This window comes from Taudactylus pleione, unplaced genomic scaffold, assembly GCF_031769625.1.
Source record: "Taudactylus pleione unplaced genomic scaffold, aTauple2 ptg000122l, whole genome shotgun sequence".
Classification (NCBI taxonomy): domain Eukaryota; kingdom Metazoa; phylum Chordata; class Amphibia; order Anura; family Myobatrachidae; genus Taudactylus; species Taudactylus pleione.
Window position 1 is genome coordinate 7,064,299 of NW_028284524.1, and position 24,064 is coordinate 7,088,362.

A 24,064-nucleotide genomic window follows, 5' to 3' on the forward strand; every position below is an offset into this window, starting at 1 on the left:
CCCCCATGTCTCCCTAAATATGTAGACGTATAAAAAATTGCATATATTTTGTGAGGAAGTAGAAATACAATTTTAATACTTATAATTTATGGCTGACCCTATGGGCAGCTGGTCATCATCATGCTGTCATGGTGATGGGCCTATTCTTATGTGGAGGCCTGGAGCTGTAGATCCATTCACCCCATTGTTAATCGGGCCTTGCCCAGGTGGACAGCAACCAAGAGAATATAAATATGGAGGAAGGAGTGGAAATCTGCTGCTTTATTTGCATCATATTTGTATTAGTACAATGACCACTATGTATTGTACCTTCATATGCTGCTGGTGTAACGATGTATGAAATGAATACTATAATACATGATTCATAATTCACATACTGATAACACGGCACAAGCTGGGGGTCTCACCTGCCAGAAGTCAGGAATGGTGTGAGACAGGGGTCCCTGAGTGGCAATGTATGCTGGCATACGAGGATCGTGTTCAATCTAGTACAGAGATAGACAGTAATAAAACATAACTTTCTTCTTCATAAACTCTAAACATGAACATTTAAATTCAAAACTAAATTTTACTTATTACACAGAAATACAGTACACTATATCTCACTAAAGTACCCAAAACATAAATATCTAATATTTAACTTCTAATATTTACTTAATTATCTTAAAATGACAAAAGCTATGAAGACATGCAATTATTTGGCTGAAATTACTTCTAACGTTCAGTTATATTTTAGTTATTTTTTATAAATATCAAGATTTCTCATCCACCCAGTAGCGTATTAACGCCGAGGGTGCCCGTGTTCATTGGGCCCCCTCCTCAGGGCAGTGTGCTCCCCAGGCCCCACATATACTTACCTTGTGCCAGTAAGCAGGTCCCTTCTCCTCCACGGTGCCATCTTTCCAGTGATCTTTGGGAAGATGGCACATGCACACAGGAGAGCAAAGGCTCTGGCACAGTGCCAGAGTGTTTGCTTTCACTGCACAGCGCTATCTTCCAAATGTCACTGGGAAGATGGCGCCATGGAGGAGGGGACCTGCTTACCGGCACAAGTTAAGTAAAACTCTGGGAGCCCCCTCCTCTCTGGCAGCGCAGTAGACTTTGGCTTAGTGCCAGAATCTATTGCACATGGGCAGGTCTATGGGAAAATAGCGCCTGCGCCTTATTCCCGGAGACATCGCTAATGCGGATGTGCAAAACACTGGGAAGATGGCCACCTGCGCCTTACTCCTTTAGACATCTCTACTGCGCATGCGCAAATCCCGCGAGAAAATGGCCACTGCGCCATTTTCCCTGTGATTTTTGCTGCTCTTCAGACAGGACTATAGAGACTGCATAGAGGTAAGTATAACTATATATGGATGCAGGGTGTGGGTGTGTGGTGTGGGCCCTCCTGACCCAGGTGTCCGTGTGCTCTGCACACCCTGCACCCATTATAGATACACCATTGATGCTAGTGTGTGCAGTGGACCAATTGTAAATATGCCTATAATTCAACTGTTAATAAAAATACAGATGTGTCCCCATATACCTAGCCTCAATACGCCAAGTGGCCCGAGATGCCTAGTGTGAGTGAGCAGCCAGGTCCCGTGCAACCATGAGACTACATTGATTCATCTGATATGCGATACTTATATATCTGTGTGCGACCAATTCTTTATACGATGCCCAACGGAACTTGGCGTGAAAAAAAAGCTGTGGTGGCTGCTTCGTAGCACTTTGTTTACAGATTCAGAATCAGTCACACACAGACAAACAAGTGTCGCATATCAAATTAATAACTGCAGTTTCGTGGTGTGTCTTAGTCACATCATGACTTAAATGCATTTTCAGGTGAAAAAGACGATCAGCATTAGCAGAGTCGCACGAGACCTGGTGCGCCGAGAAGGGCTGTTTAGAGAGACTGCAGCAATAGTATATGAGAACACATCATCTGTACTTCACAGCTGGTTTAGAACTTTGACTCAGAATCTATTGTGAAGCATTATCTCGCAATAGGCTGGGGCTTGTAGTTAAACAATATCTTCCCCAGGTGGCTTACCTATGCTTTACAGAAGGACAATAATTGAATTTTACTTACGATAGGGCTGGCATTAATGTAATCGCTCCGGGAAGGGTTGTTATCACTCCTAAGCTTGATACGAGCATGGTCGTCTGCAGAGGAAAGACATAGAGAAATGATAAAGGTTATGAAATGATGGGATTATTTATTGCGGTGTTATTTTATAACAGAAACGGGAGAGAACAAGGACACAAATTCTGCAGGTGTGATCCTCACGCAGCTAGCATATAAATGAGCACAGGATGCGATCGTGAAGTTAGATATCATTATCATATGTGAGAACCCTGTGGGCATAATTAAAATATTTATATAAAAGAAACCAATTAGAGGTGGTTATGGGCTCTGGGGCTCATCCATGAAAAAAATATTGTAAAATATGCGCTGCTGTACTGAATTGAATATTGTGCAAATAAGCCTATTTATCTGCCTCACATATACATAGATGCACACACATGATCTGGTTTCTGGAGCTGCCCCATTGCACATATAACGGCTTATGCAGAGCTGAACATAAGTTTTGCATGTTCCAGAGCCGATTGCAACTATGGATGATGTAGAGTCATGCGCAGCTCACACGCACATCCATCTGTGGCTGAAGGGAAGTGGTGGTAACGGGGCATTTGCACTTAGGCAAAGTGTAGCAAGAGTGTTTGGATGGAATTGCTGATTATATGTATGATATGATACGTATGATATGATATGTACAATATGATGCTTATGATATGATGCATATGATATGATGTGTATGAAATGATGCGTATGATATGATGCATATGATATAATGCATATCATATGATACCTATATGATGCATATGATATGATGCGTACGACATGATGCTTATGATATAATGCATATGATATGATGCGCATGATATAATGCGTAAGACATGATTCGTACGATATGATGCTTATGACATAATGCAGGGATAGGGAACCTCAGGCCCGGGGGCCATATAAGACCCCTGGAATCCTTTGGTGTGGCCCTCTGAGCTTTGCATCAGACTCTGTGTGTACATAAATCATCTATGCACAACAGTTTATCTTAGTATGTGACAGGAAATACTTGTCTGTAAGTACCCATATTAACTTATATAATGTACTTTAACCACTTTAGGAATGTTCAAGGTAAAGTGTCTTGGGGAGGGTGTTTATCTTTACAATATTAATTCTACCCAACCATTACGTTCTGCTTTTACTGAGGGCCTGTTCTTGACTTCATTTAAACAGAACCAAGTTGTATTATAATTCGCAAATAGTGCCAGACAAAAGGGAATGCCAGCTTCAGACTGTCCACTATGGTCGTTGGGGCACTGACGTTCAATGCTGCAGACTAAATGTAATTAATCTTAAAGTTGGAAACCATCCAGAATTTCTGGAATTCACCGTATAGATTGGGTAGTGACACAATAGGGTTAGAGCTTGTGGCCAGGAGTTCATCTGTATAAAGGGCAAATTTGTGTTTCTTAGTCCTAACCATCACTCCACCAATATTTGGGTTCTTCCTAACCATCCTAGCCAAAACTTCCATACAATTATAAATACCGCTTGAGACAAGGGACATGCCTGCCTGGTTCCATTCGTAATCGAAAATTAATGTACCACTGATCTTGATTCTGGCATAGGGTATATTATAAATTATACATAAAGTGCCAAGATGTTGGCAATGCATTGGGGATCGAGACCTAAGTGCTCCAGCGTCTTGGTCATGAAGCACCAATATTTCAAGTCAAATACCTTTACCGCATCGTTGACAGGAGCATTGTCTGGGTGTTAGCTAGAGATTCATAATTATTAAGATTAATTTCCTTGATGGTATTATCTCTAGCTTCCCGGCCAGGAAGAAACCCCACCTGGTCCTAATAGATTACATTTGGCAGGAATATTTTGAGGCAATTAGCAATCATATTTGACAACAGTTTAACATCAATATTTAAAAAACAAATAGGCCTATGATAAAGCTTGAACATAGGTTCAGGTCCTTGCCCTCCTTTGGGATCACCGTGATGTGGGCCTCAAACAATTGCGGTGAGAGTGTATGGGTATCAGAGATTTGATTTAATGCTTGGAGGAATAGTGGGGCCAATTTATCTTTAAACACTTTCTAGTATGAGATAGCACATACATCAGGACCAAAGCTCTTACCTGAAGGGGAAGACACAATGACATCTTCTAGGTCCTTCAATGTGAAAGGGCTGTCAGAGAAAGCCCTGCAGTTTGGGGAAATCTACCTATAAATTATTTTTTATTAGTGGAACTGAGGGCATGTGTGTGCTACCTAGCTGGATCACACATGTGTTGTATATCTACAGAGATTGTGGTAAGTAGCACAGCACATTACTGCCTCACAGCACTGAGGTTGTGGGTTAAATTCCCACTAAGTTTGTATATACTCCCTATGCTTGCATGGGTTTCCTCCAGGTGCTCCGATTTCCTCCTACACTCCAAAAATATACTGGTTGGATTTATTTGGCTTTCAACAAAAATAACCCTAGTGTGTATGTGTGTGTACATGTGGTAGGGAACATAGATTGTAAGCACTTCTGGGGCAGGGACTGATGTGACTGGCTGAATACTCTCTGTAAAGCGCTGCAGAATATTTGTGTGCTATATAAATAAATAAATACAAAGTAGTATTCATTGCACTCACAGGGGACAAAATCCGGATTCCTGTTCTTCTTCAGGTTTGTATCGGTCTTAGCGACAGAGCAAGAATTTGGCTCGGCCTGATCGGCACACAGGGTCTGCCACTCCTTAGCAAGGCGGTCTCTATTTCTCAGGTGATCTTCCATGTATGCCTGCAAAGGGTTATAAACCCATGGGGAATTCAATTAAAACTCAATCTACAAGATTTTTTTCTGTATATGGAAATATGAAAGTTAAACTGTATTCCCACCACAATAAATAAGTTAACTGATCCTTTACACATGTTTTGTTAAGATGTTATACTTCCTTGGGGAGATATCCACATTGCACATGGTACAATAAGGTAACATTAATAATTCTGAAATGCTTCAGTTTCACTGATTCAAACATATGTAGTTTCTTTCATTTTCTTTTTCCTAAAAGAACAATTTAAACAACTGATTTTTAAACAAAAAAACACAAAAACCTTTAAAAGCAGAACCATTGGAAACATTAATTAGGTGATAGAGATGTTACACTCTACCCCTTACCACTTAACCACTTCAGCAACTTTTCAGGCTTTGCACTAATTAATTTTCTCATCTCAGAATAGCGATAACAGATGAAGATGGTGAAAAAATTTTTTTTAGATTTTTTAAAAAAAATGTTTCAAAAGTTTTTATACATTCTTTATTTTTTTAATCGTCTATTTTATTACTTTTATTTTTTATTTGATAGAATTGAGAGCTAAACTATAGCCGGTCAGTTCCGCTTTGCAAGCTGGCTAGCTGCCCCACACATGAACGTATCTGTAGAGAAAGGAATAACAAAGTGGTATGTTAACCCTTCCCACTCCGGACCTGTATCTCTACAGTTCACTACCGATCTGCTGCCAAGACAGTCTTTTTTAGATAAGTTTGGGCAATATGAAATTTTTTTAAGTGCCGATAAAAAATTACAAATTAGCTGCTCATAGGGACAACTTCATGAATAGGCCTTATAAATACCAAGTAAACACACACAAAAGATATATTATTAGGACATTGGACCAACATCTCTGTATCTGTAAAGGTCTCAACAGACGCACTGATGACTTGGCCTGATGATACCCTAGATGCTGGTGAACCACTGCATGGACACCATGGCTGAGGAGAAGGTGCATTTGTCCACAGTTGTTCCTAGTTTCTGATGTCTTTCTCCAAGTCTTCTATAACTTAATCACTGTTACTCATTATTACACAACTGTAATAATGAGTAGCAGTCATCACTCTCAGTCACTTGTCTCTTCCTCTAAACATGATAGATCTATTTATTTATCAACATTTATTTATCAACATTTACTATAAAATAATTTATAGATGATACGTGTTAGTCTCCTTACACATAATCCCAACTTTGTGCTGAGTAAACAAATCTCTCCCTTCCCCTAGTTTCCTATTTCCATGCAGGTTGTTATGTGAAGATGGTGCTCTTGCGTATGGAAAAAAGCTGCCAGCTACATAAGGTATCCTGTAATCAGCCATTGAGGCCATATTTACCTCTATTATTTATGTACATACTAGACTTAAATGCTCTCTCAAATGGTATGCTAAATGGCAGACAGGGGTTGGGTACGGGATGTCGGCGGTCAGAATCCCGACGCTGGCTTCCCGACTGGGTTAGTATACCGACACCTGTTGGTAAGTATCCTAACCCTACCCTAAACCTAGCCCTCCCTCCCCGCTGCCTAAACCTAACCCTCCTCTCTGCAGCCTAACCTAACCTCCCCCTATTGCCTAGCCCTAACCCTCCCCCTAGTGCCTAACCCTAACCCATGACCCTACTATTTACCGTCAGAATGCCGGCGGGCGGGATGCTGGCGCTAAGAATCTGAGTAGTGTCGGGATTCCGGCGTCGGCAGTCTGAGCGCCAGCATCCCGACAGCCAGGACTTAAACTACATTCCTCAGACAGAGGTGTCTTTCGTAAATATTATAGGGGCATGCGTGAGGTTGAACAAATAAGTAATGTCTGCTTCTTATGCCCTAATGAATTATAAACTGCATAAATCCTATTACACTCCGCGGCTCCAGGGTATTACTGGTGCATCTTCTGACAGTTACTTATATAGCACCAGCTTTATAATTAGGAACAAAACAGTAATAAAGCAAGACTGGGTAATAATAACAGACAAAGAGGAGACAATCAGACAAAGAGGCATGATAATCTTTTACTGTATATCAGTGATTCCCAACTTCGGTCCTCAATGCACACTAAGGGGTAAATTTAGAGTGAGAGGTTTTAGAAATGGAGATGTTGCCCATAGCAACCAATCAGATTCTAGCTATTATCTTCTAGAAGGTGCTAATTAAATGTTAAGTAGAATCTGATTGGATGCTATCGGCAACATCTCCACTTCTAGAAAATCTCACTTTAGTAAATATACCCCTAACAGTCCTTGTTTTAGTGATATCCATGCTTGAACACAGGTGGTTAAATGAAAATAACTAAGGTACTAATTAAGTCACCTGTGCTCAAGTGTGGCTATCCTTAAAACTTGGACTGTTATGTGTGCCTTGAGGACCGTGGTTGGGAACCCCTGATTTATACATGTCCTATGCATGATGAAATGCCAGTTGTGTAACTGAAAATTATTCTCTAATACTCTATTAATCTATCAAATGATACTTTCCATCCTGCAACTTATAAAGACATTGGGACTGATTCTGAGATGGACGCAAGGCTGAAATTCACACAAATGGTTGATATATTTCAACTGCGCATGCTTCTAAGTCGCTATTAAGTCACACAGCACAGTCGTACCACGTTTGAGTCGCAGGACCGATTTAGACTTACGGTCTCCGAAATGTATTGGAAATGGGAGGTGGCTATTCAGATGCATGGAGATCCACTGTGTTTTGAGCGTGTTAGGAGAGTGTCACGGGTGTATCACATATAATAACTGGTTGCTAACTCAGTGGCCATACTCTGACAGTAATTATGCACCTAGCATGGGGCTGGTACAAGTATCGTTGGTTGCCTCTAAAGACGTACAAAGTGGGTGTCCTAGTCCTTGCACATTCAGAAACAAGGATTTATACCACGGAGGTTTCCACCAGTTTTTACCATACAGTCGCAGATGCAACTGCGGCAAGAGACACACACACATCCAAATCAAAATGAACCCCATTGTTTCATATTTCATTCTTCCTACTGTTTCTCAGCAATGGCTTTATATAATTTAAGCAGGGCGGTTTATTTTCGTTGCCCTTGGATATGACACAGATCTGCTCTGAGTCACATTAAAGTGTAACAAAAATAAATAATGCTGCCTATACTTTATATGTTTTGTAAAAAGCACAAAGGTTAAAGCATTGATATTCAGAAAGTATGAACGACCAATAAATTAAAGAAATATGAAAGTGGATGAGACCCATAAAAGAACTTCAATAGACAGTTACAATTCACTTACCAGGATCATGTGACCGGTGGAGATGTCCATATTGGACTGAACCGGTTCCTCACACCATGATGGGGTGCTGCTGTGGGAGCTGGGGCTCGGTTGTGGGACATCACTAAATTGGGAAGACACACTGCTAACACGGGAGTTCTCTGCTGCTGCCCCAGTACCCTCTGTGCGACTGAACAGGGATTTTCCTGCCATGTGCTGTCTGCATAGATCCTGCACTCAGAGAAACAGATAAAGAGCACTAAGTACTAGAACAGTTTTTGTGTATGAGGACTACATAGTCCATTAGTGGCATATGGTCCTTCAAGGTGGGATCAAGCAACAGCCTGTTGAGCTGTACCTATTACAATGAAAAGTGTTATCATATCTGAGCATCCTCACTATGGTATGTATTCATGCAACCCAATTATCACATTCATTTTATACGAGTCATTAGTAGGAAATGACCCAAGGGCAGCAGTTTATTCTGGGCAACTTGTTACCCAACATTAGTCTGTGCCATGCACTGTATAAACCATAAAGAGGTAATAAATATTAGTATATCATATATAACTTTATATGCTAAGAATGCACCCTTTAATTTGTGTTCATTAATATCCATTATCATTTACCCAGTTACTACAGCAGCTGTGGACATGAGGGCTATACATGTCTCCAGCTATGTATAAGCAGGTAATCCACTCTAAGTGCCATGTCTTCTGCTGATCTGGATTACTTTGGACATGGGGCCTGATTCAGAGCCGGACGCTATTTGCGGTCGTTCGTTCTGAAAAAAGGGGTGGCTATTCAAATGAACCGTTCGCTCTTTGCGGTCTGTTCACGCCTCTATGTCTGAACGAGCGAACAAAACTTGCAGTCGTTTTTTTGGAAACTACGCCCCTTGGCCGCTCGCATCCTACGTCATGTCCGCTATTTATTAGATTAATCGAGTACATCGACCAGCGTATGAACTGCTCGCTATTCTTGTGGTTGGTTTTTCCTACCGCAATCTTGCGAGCAGTTCTGACTATAAAATAACCCAGTGACGTGGTCAATGACGCTGCTGTATTAATTATGCACACCCATAAAACGCCCGTTTTGACCTTTAAGCACGCCTGCGTTCTGATCTCCACTCCCCGTTTTCAAGCACCTTCCCCTGTTACCACCCACATACGCCTCCTCCTGTCACACAAAATAGCAGGCATTCGCTATTTAGCGAACAAACGATTTTCGCCCGCACTGTCTGGTTCCCGCATGCGTATTACGATCCGTACGCATGCGCAGTTGGGCAAACATCGCTCGGAACGAACGAGCGGCCGCTTACGAGCGGCTCTGAATCAGGCCCATGGAGCCTTAAACCCATAATCATGGGACTAGTGATGATGTAGCTTTACCTGGTATTCAAATGTGGAGTCTCCAGCCCCCTCGGGCCCAAGCCCTGCCAGTCTCTCCTTCTCCCGTTGCTTGGCATGTTGGCGTAGGCAGAAGATTACAACTGAGGCAATGACAATACCAGCTATACAGGCCAAGGCGATGAAGATGAGGAGAACAAATCGGAAAGTGTCCCCAAAGTGTGTGGCATGAGGGTACGTGGTGGCATTGCTCCTCTATAGATGGAGAAAAACACAGATGTACTCCGGAAATTTCCAGGGCGTATATAAATAAAACTACTAATAAAGTGCTGTACATAATACATAGTATATATACAGAAAGCAGAGACAGTACAAAATTATATATCATTAACGTACACCATAGGATGGATAAAGGATACATAACCTAGACATAGGATCCTTGAAACATATCCCTTATACAGACATGGGATCTCTCAAGTATGGTTACATGTAATTTAACATGGTCTAATGCACTTTTCCAACATCACAAACCGTTAGTGTTGTATGTTATAAATACAACCCAGCATAGCATTCACTGTAAAAGTTGTTATTGTAGGAGCATTTGCAAGGCAATATCTACACCTGCAAAGTGTACAATGTACCAGGCTGCATTATAATTAGGGGTGTGCACCGGCCACTTTTCGTGTTTTGTGTTTTGGTTTTGGATCTGGATCTTTCTTCGTGTTTTGGATCTGGATTGGTTTTGCCAAAACCACCCTTCCGTGTTTTGGGTTCTGAGTTTTGTGTTTTGGATCTGTATTTTTTTGAAAAAAAGCATAAAAACAGCTAAAATCACAGAATTTGTAGGTTTTTCTGCTCCTATGCTATTATTAACCTCAATAACCTTAATTTCCACTAATTTCCAGTCTATTCTGAATACCTCACACCTCACAATAGTGTTTTTATGTCCAAAAGGTTGCACCGAGGTAGCTGGATGACTATGCTAAGCGACACGAGTGGGCGGCACAAACACGTGACCCATCTAGGCGTGAAACTGCAGTGGCAGACAGGATGGCATTGAAAAACTAGGCCCCAAACTGTACATAATGCAAAGAAAAAAAAGAGGTGCAAGATGGAATTGTCCTTGGGCCCTCCCACCCACCCTTATGTTGTATAAACAGGACATGCACACTTTAACAAACCAATCATTTCAGCGCCAGGGTCTGCCACACAACTGTGGCTGAAATGATTGGTTCGTTTGGGCCCCCACAAAACAAGCTGGCAATTAATCTGTCCCTGCACAAACTGGCTCTACGGAGGCAAGAAGTCGTCCTCATCCTCCTCATCCACAGATTCCTCACCCTCTTCAGTGTTATGTACATCCTCATCCTCACAGAGTATTAATTCGTCCCTGCTGGAACCACAGGTCCCTCTGTACGTTCTGGAGGCTGGTCTCCCTGGAAGAGTTGATCATTCATTTTATGAACATCATCTTCTCCACATTTTGTGGAAGCAACCTCCTACGCCTTTCGCTAACAAGGTTCCCGGCTGCACTAAACACTCTTTCGGAGTACACACTGGAGGGGGGGCAACTCAGGTAAAATAGAGCCAGTTTGTACAGGGACCTCCAAATTGCTTCTTTTTCCTGCCAGTACAGGTACGGACTGTCTGACATGCCTACTTGGATGCTGTCACCGATGTAATCCTTTAACAGACAGACGCACGCTTGTCCCTGCTGCTTTGAGGATTCAAGTGCGGCTACAGCCCACACAATTCACAAAGACAGAAAAAAAAAAAAGAATATTTTTATTGTTTGTGGAGCACACTTTGAGGGTTACACCACCCTCTAACAGACAGACGCACGCTTGTCGCTGCTGCTTTGAGGATGCAAGTGCGGCTACAGCCCACACAATTCACAAAGACAGAAAAAAGAAGAATATTTTTATTCTTTGTGTAGCACACTTTGAGGGTGTCACCACCCTTTAACAGACAGACGCACGCTTGTCGCTGCTGCTTTAAGGATGCAGGTGCGGCTACAGCCCACACATTTCACAAAGACCGAAAAAAAAAGAACAATATTTTAATTGTTTGTGTAGCACACTTTGAGGGTGTCACCACCCTTTAACAGACAGACGCACGCTTGTCGCTGCTGCTTTAAGGATGCAGGTGCGGCTACAGCCCACACAATTCACAAAGACAGAAAAAAGAAGAATATTTTTATTGTTTGTGTAGCACACTTTGAGGGTGTCACCACCCTTTAACAGACAGACGCACGCTTGTCGCTGCTGCTTTGAGGATGCAAGTGCGGCTACATCGCACACAAGTCACAAACACATTAAAAAAATAGTTTTTTATTTTTTGGAGCACTTCGTGAGTTACACCACCCTTTAACAGACAGACGCACGCTTGTCGCTGCTGCTTTAAGGATGCAGGTGCGGCTACAGCCCACACAATTCACAAAGACAGAAAAAAGAAGAAGAATATTTTTATTGTTTGTGTAGCACACTTTGAGGGTGTCACCACCCTTTAACAGACAGACGCACGCTTGTCGCTGCTGCTTTGAGGATGCAAGTGCGGCTACAGCCCACACAATTCACAAAGACAGAAAAAAAAGAACAATATTTTAATTGTTTGTGTAGCACACTTTGAGGGTGTCACCACCCTTTAACAGACAGACGCACGCTTGTCGCTGCTGCTTTAAGGATGCAGGTGCGGCTACAGCCCACACATTTCACAAAGACAGAAAAAAAAAGAACAATATTTTAATTGTTTGTGTAGCACACTTTGAGGGTGTCACCACCCTTTAACAGACAGACGCACGCTTGTCGCTGCTGCTTTGAGGATGCAGGTGGAATCTAGACGGGATTTGGAACCGAGGACACACTACCTCCATCAATTGTCTAAATCCCACTGCACTAATGTCGGATACCGGACGCACGTCTAACACCAACATAGCAGTCAAGGCCTCAGTTATACGTTTTGCTTCAGGATGACTGCTGTCGTACTTCATCCTCATCGCTAGGGACTGTTGGAGGGTCAATTGTTTAGTAAAAGTAGTGATGTTCCTACTTCCTCTCTGGGATGATGAACAACTCCCAGCAGCAGCAACAGCACTAGTAGGAAGTGGTTCTTGATCTTTCCCTATTTTATTTTTATCAGAGAAAGTTTGGTCCTCCATTTATGTTATATTGATATATATACGTGCGGCTAAAGCGCACACAAACACAGAAAATATTTTTTTATTTTTGCTGGTGAGTAGTGCACTTTGTGGGTTACACCACCCTTTAAGAAATGAGCCAGCCGGCTCTTTACTTATGGGACACAGGCGCACGCTTGGCGCTGCTCCTTTGTTGATGCACGTGCAGCCACAGTGCACACAAGTCACAAACACAGAAAATATATATTTTTTTGGTTTGGAGTGTACTTTGGGGGTTACAGAACCCTTTAACGGTCAAGCCAGCCGGCCCTTTACTTATGACACAGGCGCACGCTTGGCACTACTTTGTTGATGCACGTGCGGCTACTGCGCACACAATTCACAAACACAGAAAATAATTTTTTTTTGGTTTGGACTGGAGTGTACTTTCGGGGGTTACAGCACCCTTTAACGGTCAAGCCAGCCGGCCCTTTACTTATGACACAGGCGCACACTTGGCACTACTTTGTTGATGCACGTGCGGCTACTGCGCACACAATTCACAAACACAGAAAATAATTTTTTTTTTGGTTTGGACTGGAGTGTACTTTCGGGGGTTACAGCACCCTTAACGGTCAAGCCAGCCGGCCCTTTACTTATGACACAGGCGCACGCTTGGCACTACTTTGTTGATGCACGTGCGGCTACTGCGCACACAATTCACAAACACAGAAAATAATTTTTTTTTTGGTTTGGACTGGAGTGTACTTTCGGGGGTTACAGCACCCTTAACGGTCAAGCCAGCCGGCCCTTTACTTATGACACAGGCGCACGCTTGGCACTACTTTGTTGATGCACGTGCGGCTACTGCGCACACAATTCACAAACACAGAAAATAATTTTTTTTTGGTTTGGACTGGAGTGTACTTTCGGGGGTTACAGCACCCTTAACGGTCAAGCCAGCCGGCCCTTTACTTATGACACAGGCGCACGCTTGGCACTACTTTGTTGATGCACGTGCGGCTACTGCGCACACAATTCACAAACACAGAAAATAATTTTTTTTTTGGTTTGGACTGGAGTGTACTTTCGGGGGTTACAGCACCCTTAACGGTCAAGCCAGCCGGCCCTTTACTTATGACACAGGCGCACGCTTGGCACTACTTTGTTGATGCACGTGCGGCTACTGCGCACACAATTCACAAACACAGAAAATAATTTTTTTTTTGGTTTGGACTGGAGTGTACTTTCGGGGGTTACAGCACCCTTAACGGTCAAGCCAGCCGGCCCTTTACTTATGACACAGGCGCACGCTTGGCACTACTTTGTTGATGCACGTGCGGCTACTGCGCACACAATTCACAAACACAGAAAATAATTTTTTTTTGGTTTGGACTGGAGTGTACTTTCGGGGGTTACAGCACCCTTTAACGGTCAAGCCAGCCGGCCCTTTACTTATGACACAGGCGCACGCTTGGCACTACTTTGTTGATGCACGTGCGGCTACTGCGCACACAATTCACAAACACAGAAAATATATTATATTTTTAGCACTTGGGGGGAGCACCCCTGATGGACAGAGCACCCCCTGGACAACACTACAGCACCTCTTTAGGACTGGGACACTGCACAGGACTTTGGAGTGGACACAGCCCCTATGGAGAACTGACTGCACAACACAGTCCAGCCAGCCCCTATGGACTTTGAAGTAGTGGACACAGCCCCTATTAACAACAGCAGCACAGCACAACACAGCCAGCCCCTATGGACTTTGAAGTAGTGGACAACAGCAGCACTACACTACACTACACTACACAGCCCTAACTCCCACCCTCCCTCTTCACTGTCCACAGCCGAGTGAGAAAATGGCGCCGACGTGGGTACCTTATATAGGATCCAAAACCCGCGAGACTCGGAAGGCGGGAAGATGACGTTTTGCCTCGATTTCAGAATCCGAGTCAGGCGGGAAAAGTCGAGCCTGACTCGGATCGGACTCGGATCGGGGGGGCTCGGGGGGGTTCGGATTTCAGAAATCCGAACCCGCTCACCCCTAATTATAATACATGGTTTTAAGATCACTATTCATTCCAGCTTCCACCATCAAAATTATTATTCATCTTCATGAGAAAAAGGAGAATTCAATTTGTCAGGTATCAGTCCATCACTGAGATCACCTACAAGGGTGAATATAAGACGTTACTTATTTACTGGATAATGACCCCATGACTTTACCAAATTTAGTCTAAAGGGTAAATTTACTAAAATTTTAGAAGTGGAGATGTTTCCCATAGCAACCAATCAGATTCTAGCTATTATCTTCTAGAAGGTGCTAGTTAAATGTTAAGTAGAATCTGATTGGTTGCCATGGGCAACATCTCCACTTCTAAAAACCCGCACTTTAGTAAATATACCCCCTAAGGGGGTAGTCACTATATAAGCACTAGTGGGCCTGATTCATTATGGATCACAATTGCAACCGTGTACGCAGTGCGCATGCCAGTATTGATATTGCACTGCGATCACGTACGCAGATACAAAGCCATCGCAGAGTGAGTGACGGGTTGTTAGTGTTTGGGGGTGGGGATGGGGGAGTGGTTGAAGAAACACAGGCATGTCTGTCCGTGTGAACGCAGTTTCCTGGGCGTGCATAAATTAGCCATTGCGATGGCGTACGCAGCTTAAGTACTCACTGCGTGCGATTTCTGAGACAGGTCAGACATGCTGTAATTCTGCATGAGGGGCCGATGTTACTCGCTGTTACCGACGTATACGGTCTTACGCATGTGAAAAAGCAGTAGTGGCGTCTCTATGCTGGCTGAGCAGTTTTCGCAGCAGAACTGCGTGCGTAATCGCACTGCGATCCGTAATGAATCAGGCTGTGATGTCACTGTATATTCACTAATGTAACTTTATACCTCTCTCCTTAAAATCCCAAACTAGATACCAGACTGATCAGATGGCTCCTATCTACTACTGTACTTATTGATGTCAAGTCCTGAAATAGTTGAAAACAAGCTTTTATGATGGAGTATTCAAGGAATTATTCCACAACAGAACTGTTACAGTGTAACTGCACTCTCACTGTATGCATCTGTACATTCAGAGAATGGATATCTATTGGAGTTCTATGTAACAGTCCTATGGGCAGTAGTTCTGCCAATATACAGTATAATACCATGAATAAAGCTGAGTGATCCTGAAGTAACGTAACTATACACTTATTAAATTGCCCATTGCAAGGACCTGATTATACAAATATGACCCCTTGCAAACGGTCATGAGAGTGAGTGTGTGTGCGTATATATATATATATATATATATATATATATATATATATATGATATAGCATTATAGAATAAACTGTATGAGTTATACATTTAAGCACTTGATGCTAATCTGGTGTGTTTAAATTAAATTATTAATGTCTGAGTAATATTATAGTCCATCTTCCCAACATCCATTGTGGTCTTGCCACAGGTTTCCTTTTACATTATTCACTGCTTTGACCACAGAGCTTGCAATCTACCCGTCAAATGTATCGGAAGTTCATCAATCTTTTCAAGGTCAAAGTAAACAGAGAACATCAGATTCATCTTTACTAATCCCGCTCAGATAAAAGGGCCAGGCTTTGCTGCTCTGTACTGGTAAATGTCACAGTCAGTAGAACAGGGTACAGATGGCTGCTATACAGAAATGTGAATTAATGCTAAAATGCTTTTCTCCATTTTGAGCCACCACCCTAGTGCCCAGAAAGCCGGAGCAGAGGTGTTATTCCCACAGAACTTACCTAATGGGAGCTGTGGATTTTGCAGCAGGTCAGTCTGAGCTCCTTCCACAGTTCTCCAAGGGGAGGAGGGGGACACAGTGACAATACAGTGATCTCAGGCCCCGTACCTTATTCATGTCACACACATGCAAAGCTGAGGCCCATAAGAGAGTGACATAGGAGGACAGATAAAAGGAGAGCAAAATAAGATAGGATGAGAAATGAGGAGGGAGAAGAGGAAAATACTAGGGCTCCGGAAAGCGGGAGAGGATGGATGGAGGCTTCCAGGGGATCTGTGGAATGAATGAGAAGGTTTCAGATGCAGAAGAGGCACAAAGAGAAAGAACACAAAAGATGGGAACGATGAAGTGATTTGTACAGAGGATAGAGCACTGATGGAGACTGAGAGAGGTGGGAGCGGCAGGCAGGGTGTGTGTGGGTTGGGGTCTCTGATACCCTCTCCCTGCCACGGTTAGCTCCCTGGAATATCAGCTTCTCCGTCACAATCACAGCACTTGTCACATCAAAAGAGGTTACCATGACAACAGCTCCATGTTGCTGAGGAAAGGCGTCTCCACTCATACACGTCCTCCCTCCCTCCCCCAACCTAAAGACCGACACCTCCCATATTTACCCCATTCCTGCAGCTGGACGACACCTCCCCCACACCCCTCACCGAGAGCCCTTCCCCCACATTAACCTGTTATCAATAAGATGAAGATGAGACAGGGAACATGTCACAACAGCAAACATTAAAACACCACAGACTCAAAGCATCCAGGACTGTCACATACAGAATCACAGACACACAGCATCCAGGACTGTCACATACAGAATCACAGACACACAGCATCCAGGACTGTCACATACAGAATCACAGACATACAGCATCCAGGACTGTCACATACAGACACACAGAATCCAGGACTGTCACATACAGAATCACAGACACACAGCATCCAGGACTGTCACATACAAAATCACAGACATACAGCATCAAGGACTGTCACATACAGAATCACAGACACACAGCATCCAGGACTGTCACATACAGAATCACAGACACACAGCATCCAGGACTGTCACATAAAGAATCACAGATAAACAGCATCCAGGACTGTCACATAAAGAATCACAGATAAACAGCATCCAGGACTGTCACATAAAGAATCACAGATAAACAGCATCCAGGACTGTCACATACAGAATCACAGACGCACAGCATCCAGGACTGTTACATACAGAATCACAGACACACAGCATCCAGGACTGTCACATACAGAATCACAGATAAACAGCATCCAGGACTGTCACATACAGGCACACAGCATCCAGGACTGTCACATACAGAATCACAGACACACAGCATCCAGGACTGTCACATACAAAATCAGACACACAGCATCCAGGACTGTCACATACAGAATCACAGACACACAGCATCCAGGACTGTCACATACAGAATCACAGACACACAGCATCCAGGACTGTCACATACAGAATCACAGACACACAGCATCCAGGACTGTCACATACAGAACCACAGACACACAGCATCCAGGACTGTCACATACAGAATCACAGACACACAGCATCCAGGACTGTCACATACAGAATCACAGATATACAGCATCCAGGACTGTCACATACAAACACACAGCATCCAGGACTGTCACATACAGAATCACAGACACACAGCATCCAGGACTGTCACATACAAAATCACAGACACACAGCATCCAGGACTGTCACATACAAACACACAGCATCCAGGACTGTCACATACAGAATCACAGACACACAGCATCCAGGATTGTCACATACAAAATCACAGACATGCAGCATCCAGGACTGTCACATACAGAATCACAGACACACAGCATCCAGGACTGTCACATACAGAATCACAGACACACAGCATCCAGGATTGTCACATACAGAATCAAGATAAACAGCATCCAGAACTGTCACCTCCAGAATCACAGACACACAGCATCCAGGACTGTCACATACAGAATCACAGACACACGGCATCCAGGACTGTCACATACAGAATCACAGACACACAGCATCCAGGACTGTCACATACAGAATCACAGACACACAGCATCCATGACTGTCACATACAGAATCACAGACACACAGCATCCAGGACTGTCACATAAAGAATCACAGATAAACAGCATCCAGGACTGTCACATACAGACACACAGCATCCAGGACTGTCACATACAGACACACAGTATCCAGGGCTGTCACATACAGAATCACAGACACACAGCATCCAGGACTGTTACATACAGAATCACAGACACACAGCATCCAGGACTGTCACATACAGAATCACAGACACACAGCATCCACGACTGTCACATACAGACACACAGCATCCAGGGCTGACACATACAGACACACAGCATCCAGGGCTGTCACATACAGAATCACAGACACACAGCATCCAGGACTGTCACATACAGAATCACAGACACACTGCATCCAGGACTGTCACATACAGAATCACAGACATACAGCATCCAGGACTGTCACATACAGAATCACAGACACACAGCATCCAGGACTGTCACCTCCAGAATCACAGACACACAGCATCCAGGACTGTCAAATACAGAATCACAGACACACAGCATCCAGGACTGTCACATACAGAATCACAGACACACAGCATCCAGGACTGTCACATACAGAATCACAGACACAAAGCATCCAGGACTGTCGCATACAGAATCACAAACACAAAACATCCAGGACTGTCACATAAAGAAACACAGACACACAGCATCCAGGACTGTCACATCCACTATCACAGCATCAATGACTGTCACATAAAGAATCACAGACACACAGCATCCAGGACTGTCACATCCAGAATCACAGACACACAGCATCTAGGACTGTGACATCCAGAATCACAGACACACAGCATCCAGGACTGTCACATACAGACACACAGCATCCAGGACTGTCACATCCAGAATCACAGACACACAGCATCCAGGACTGTCACATACAGAATCACAGACACAAAACATCCAGGACTGTCACATAAAGAAACACAGACACACAGCATCCAGGACTGTCACATACAGACACACAGACACACAGCATCCAGGACTGTCACATACAGAATCACAGACACACAGCATCCAGGACTGTCACATACAGAATTACAGACACACAGCATCCAGGACTGTCACATCCAGTATCACAGCATCCAGAACTGTCACATCAAGAATCAAAGACACACAGCATTCAGGACTGCCACAACCAAAATCACACAACATCCAGGATTGCCACATCTAGAATCACAGACACAAAGTATGCACTGTTATTCAGAATAACACAACACCCAGGACTGTCATCTCTAGAATCACAGACACAAGGCATCCAGGACTGATGCAAATAGAATCCACAACATCCAGACTTGTGAGTTCCAGAATCACAAACACACAGCATCCGGAACTGTCACATCCAGAAATACAGACACACAGCATTCAGGACTGTCACATCTAGATCACACAACATCCAGACCCGTCAGATAGAGAATTACAGACACACAGCATCCAGGACAGTCACATACAGATCACACAACATCCAGACCCGTCAGATAGAGAATTACAGACACACAGCATCCAGGCCTGTCACATACAAAATCAGACACACAGCATCCAGGACTGTCACATACAGAATCACAGACACACAGCATCCAGGACTGTCACATACAGAATCACAGACACACAGAATCCAGGACTGTCACATACAGAATCACAGACACACAGCATCCAGGACTGTCACATACAAAATCACAGACATGCAGCATCCAGGACTGTCACATACAGAATCACAGACACACAGCATCCAGGACTGTCACATACAGAATCACAGACACACAGCATCCAGGACTGTCACATACAGAATCAAGATACACAGCATCCAGAACTGTCACATACAGAATCACAGACACACGGCATCCAGGACTGTCACATACAGAATCACAGACACACAGCATCCAGGACTGTCACATACAGAATCACAGACACACAGCATCCACGACTGTCACATACAGAATCACAGACACACAGCATCCAGGACTGTCACATAAAGAATCACAGATAAACAGCATCCAGGACTGTCACATACAGACACACAGCATCCAGGACTGTCACATACAGACACACAGCATCCAGGGCTGTCACATACAGAATCACAGACACACAGCATCCAGGACTGTTACATACAGAATCACAGACACACAGCATCCAGGACTGTCACATACAGAATCACAGACACACAGCATCCACGACTGTCACATACAGACACACAGCATCCAGGGCTGTCACATACAGACACACAGCATCCAGGGCTGTCACATACAGAATCACAGACACACAGCATCCAGGACTGTCACATACAGAATCACAGACACACTGCATCCAGGACTGTCACATACAGAATCACAGACATACAGCATCCAGGACTGTCACATACAGAATCACAGACACACAGCATCCAGGACTGTCACATACAGAATCACAGACACACAGCATCCAGGACTGTCACATACAGAATCACAGACACACAGCATCCAGGACTGTCACATACAGAATCACAGACACACGGCATCCAGGACTGTCACATACAGAATCACAGACACACAGCATCCAGGACTCTCACATACAGAATCACAGACACACAGCATCCACGACTGTCACATACAGAATCACAGACACACAGCATCCAGGACTGTCACATAAAGAATCACAGATAAACAGCATCCAGGACTGTCACATACAGACACACAGCATCCAGGACTGTCACATACAGACACACAGCATCCAGGGCTGTCACATACAGAATCACAGACACACAGCATCCAGGACTGTTACATACAGAATCACAGACACACAGCATCCAGGACTGTCACATACAGAATCACAGACACACAGCATCCACGACTGTCACATACAGACACACAGCATCCAGGGCTGTCACATACAGACACACAGCATCCAGGGCTGTCACATACAGAATCACAGACACACAGCATCCAGGACTGTCACATACAGAATCACAGACACACTGCATCCAGGACTGTCAGATACAGAATCACAGACATACAGCATCCAGGACTGTCACATACAGAATCACAGACACACAGCATCCAGGACTGTCACATACAGAATCACAGACACACAGCATCCAGGACTGTCACATACAGAATCACAGACACACAGCATCCAGGACTGTCACATACAGAATCACAGACACACAGCATCCAGGACTGTCACATACAAAATCACAGACATACAGCATCCAGGACTGTCACATACAGAATCACAGACACACAGCATCCAGGACTGTCACATACAAAATCACAGACATACAGCATCCAGAACTGTCACATACAGAATCACAAATAAACAGCATCCAGGACTGTCACCTCCAGAATCACAGACACACAGCATCCAGGACTGTCACATACAGAATCACAGACACACAGCATCCAGGACTGTCACATACAGAATCACAGACACACAGCATCCAGGACTGTCACATACAGAATCACAGACACACAGCATCCATGACTGTCACATACAGAATCACAGACACAAAGAATCCAGGACTGTCGCATACAGAATCACAAACACAAAACATCCAGGACTGTCACATAAAGAAACACAGACACACAGCATCCAGGACTGTCACATCCACTATCACAGCATCAATGACTGTCACATACAGAATCACAGACACACAGCATCCAGGACTGTCACATCCAGAATCACAGACACACAGCATCTAGGACTGTCACATCCAGAATCACAGACACACAGCATCTAGGACTGTGACATCCAGAATCACAGACACACAGCATCCAGGACTGTCACATACAGACACACAGCATCCAGGACTGTCACATACAGAATCACAGACACACAGCATCCAGGACTGTCACATACAAAAGCACAGACATACAGCATCCAGGACTGTCACATACAGAATCACAGACACACAGCATCCAGGACTGTCACATACAAAATCACAGACATACAGCATCCAGAACTGTCACATACAGAATCACAAATAAACAGCATCCAGGACTGTCACCTCCAGAATCACAGACACACAGCATCCAGGACTGTCAAATACAGAATCACAGACACACAGCATCCAGGACTGTCACATACAGAATCACAGACACACAGCATCCAGGACTGTCACATACAGAATCACAGACACACAGCATCCATGACTGTCACATACAGAATCACAGACACAAAGCATCCAGGACTGTCGCATACAGAATCACAAACACAAAACATCCAGGACTGTCACATAAAGAAACACAGACACACAGCATCCAGGACTGTCACATCCACTATCACAGCATCAATGACTGTCACATAAAGAATCACAGACACACAGCATCCAGGACTGTCACATCCAGAATCACAGACACACAGCATCTAGGACTGTGACATCCAGAATCACAGACACACAGCATCCAGGACTGTCACATACAGACACACAGCATCCAGGACTGTCACATCCAGAATCACAGACACACAGCATCCAGGACTGTCACATACAGAATCACAGACACAAAACATCCAGGACTGTCACATAAAGAAACACAGACACACAGCATCCAGGACTGTCACATACAGACACACAGCATCCAGGACTGTCACATACAGAATCACAGCATCCAGGACTGTCACATCCAGTATCACAGCATCCAGAACTGTCACATCAAGAATCAAAGACACACAGCATTCAGGACTGCCACAACCAAAATCACACAACATCCAGGATTGCCACATCTAGAATCACAGACACAAAGTATGCACTGTTATTCAGAATAACACAACACCCAGGACTGTCATCTCTAGAATCACAGACACATGGCATCCAGGACTGATGCAAATAGAATCCACAACATCCAGACTTGTGAGTTCCAGAATCACAAACACACAGCATCCGGAACTGTCACATCCAGAAATACAGACACACAGCATTCAGGACTGTCACATCTAGAAGAAGCACAGACATACAGCACCTAGAACTGTCCCATCCAGATTTTCAGACACACAGCATATAGGACTGTCACATACAGATCACACAACATCCAGACCCGTCAGATAGAGAATTACAGACACACAGCATCCAGGACTGTCACATACAGATCACACAACATCCAGACCCGTCAGATAGAGAATTACAGACACACAGCATCCAGGACTGTCACATACAAAATCAGACACACAGCATCCAGGACTGTCACATACAGAATCACAGACACACAGCATCCAGGACTGTCACATACAGAATCACAGACACACAGCATCCAGGACTGTCACATACAGAATCACACACAGCATCCAGGACTGTCACATACAAAATCACAGACATGCAGCATCCAGGACTGTCACATAAAGAATCACAGACACACAGCATCCAGGACTGTCACATACAGAATCACAGACACACAGCATCCAGGACTGTCACATACAGAATCAAGATAAACAGCATCCAGAACTGTCACCTCCAGAATCACAGACACACAGCATCCAGGACTGTCACATACAGAATCACAGACACACAGCATCCAGGACTGTCACATACAGAATCACAGACACACAGCATCCAGGACTGTCACATACAGAATCACAGACACACGGCATCCAGGACTGTCACATACA

General features: G+C 43.9%; 1 protein-coding gene across 1 annotated transcript in view; it reads right to left on the reverse strand.

Annotated features, from left to right (window-relative positions):
- The window catches only part of PTPRN (protein tyrosine phosphatase receptor type N), a 157,695-nt gene that overhangs the window by 25,539 nt on the left and 108,092 nt on the right, over window positions 1–24,064 (reverse strand). The window contains exons 13-17 of the mRNA XM_088472322.1: window positions 9,505–9,717; window positions 8,135–8,344; window positions 4,710–4,857; window positions 2,081–2,154; window positions 408–485 (exon numbers count right to left, since the gene is read on the reverse strand). Coding sequence (XP_088328448.1) covers window positions 408–485; window positions 2,081–2,154; window positions 4,710–4,857; window positions 8,135–8,344; window positions 9,505–9,717 — 723 coding nt within the window. The remainder of the gene's footprint in view (window positions 1–407; window positions 486–2,080; window positions 2,155–4,709; window positions 4,858–8,134; window positions 8,345–9,504; window positions 9,718–24,064) is intronic.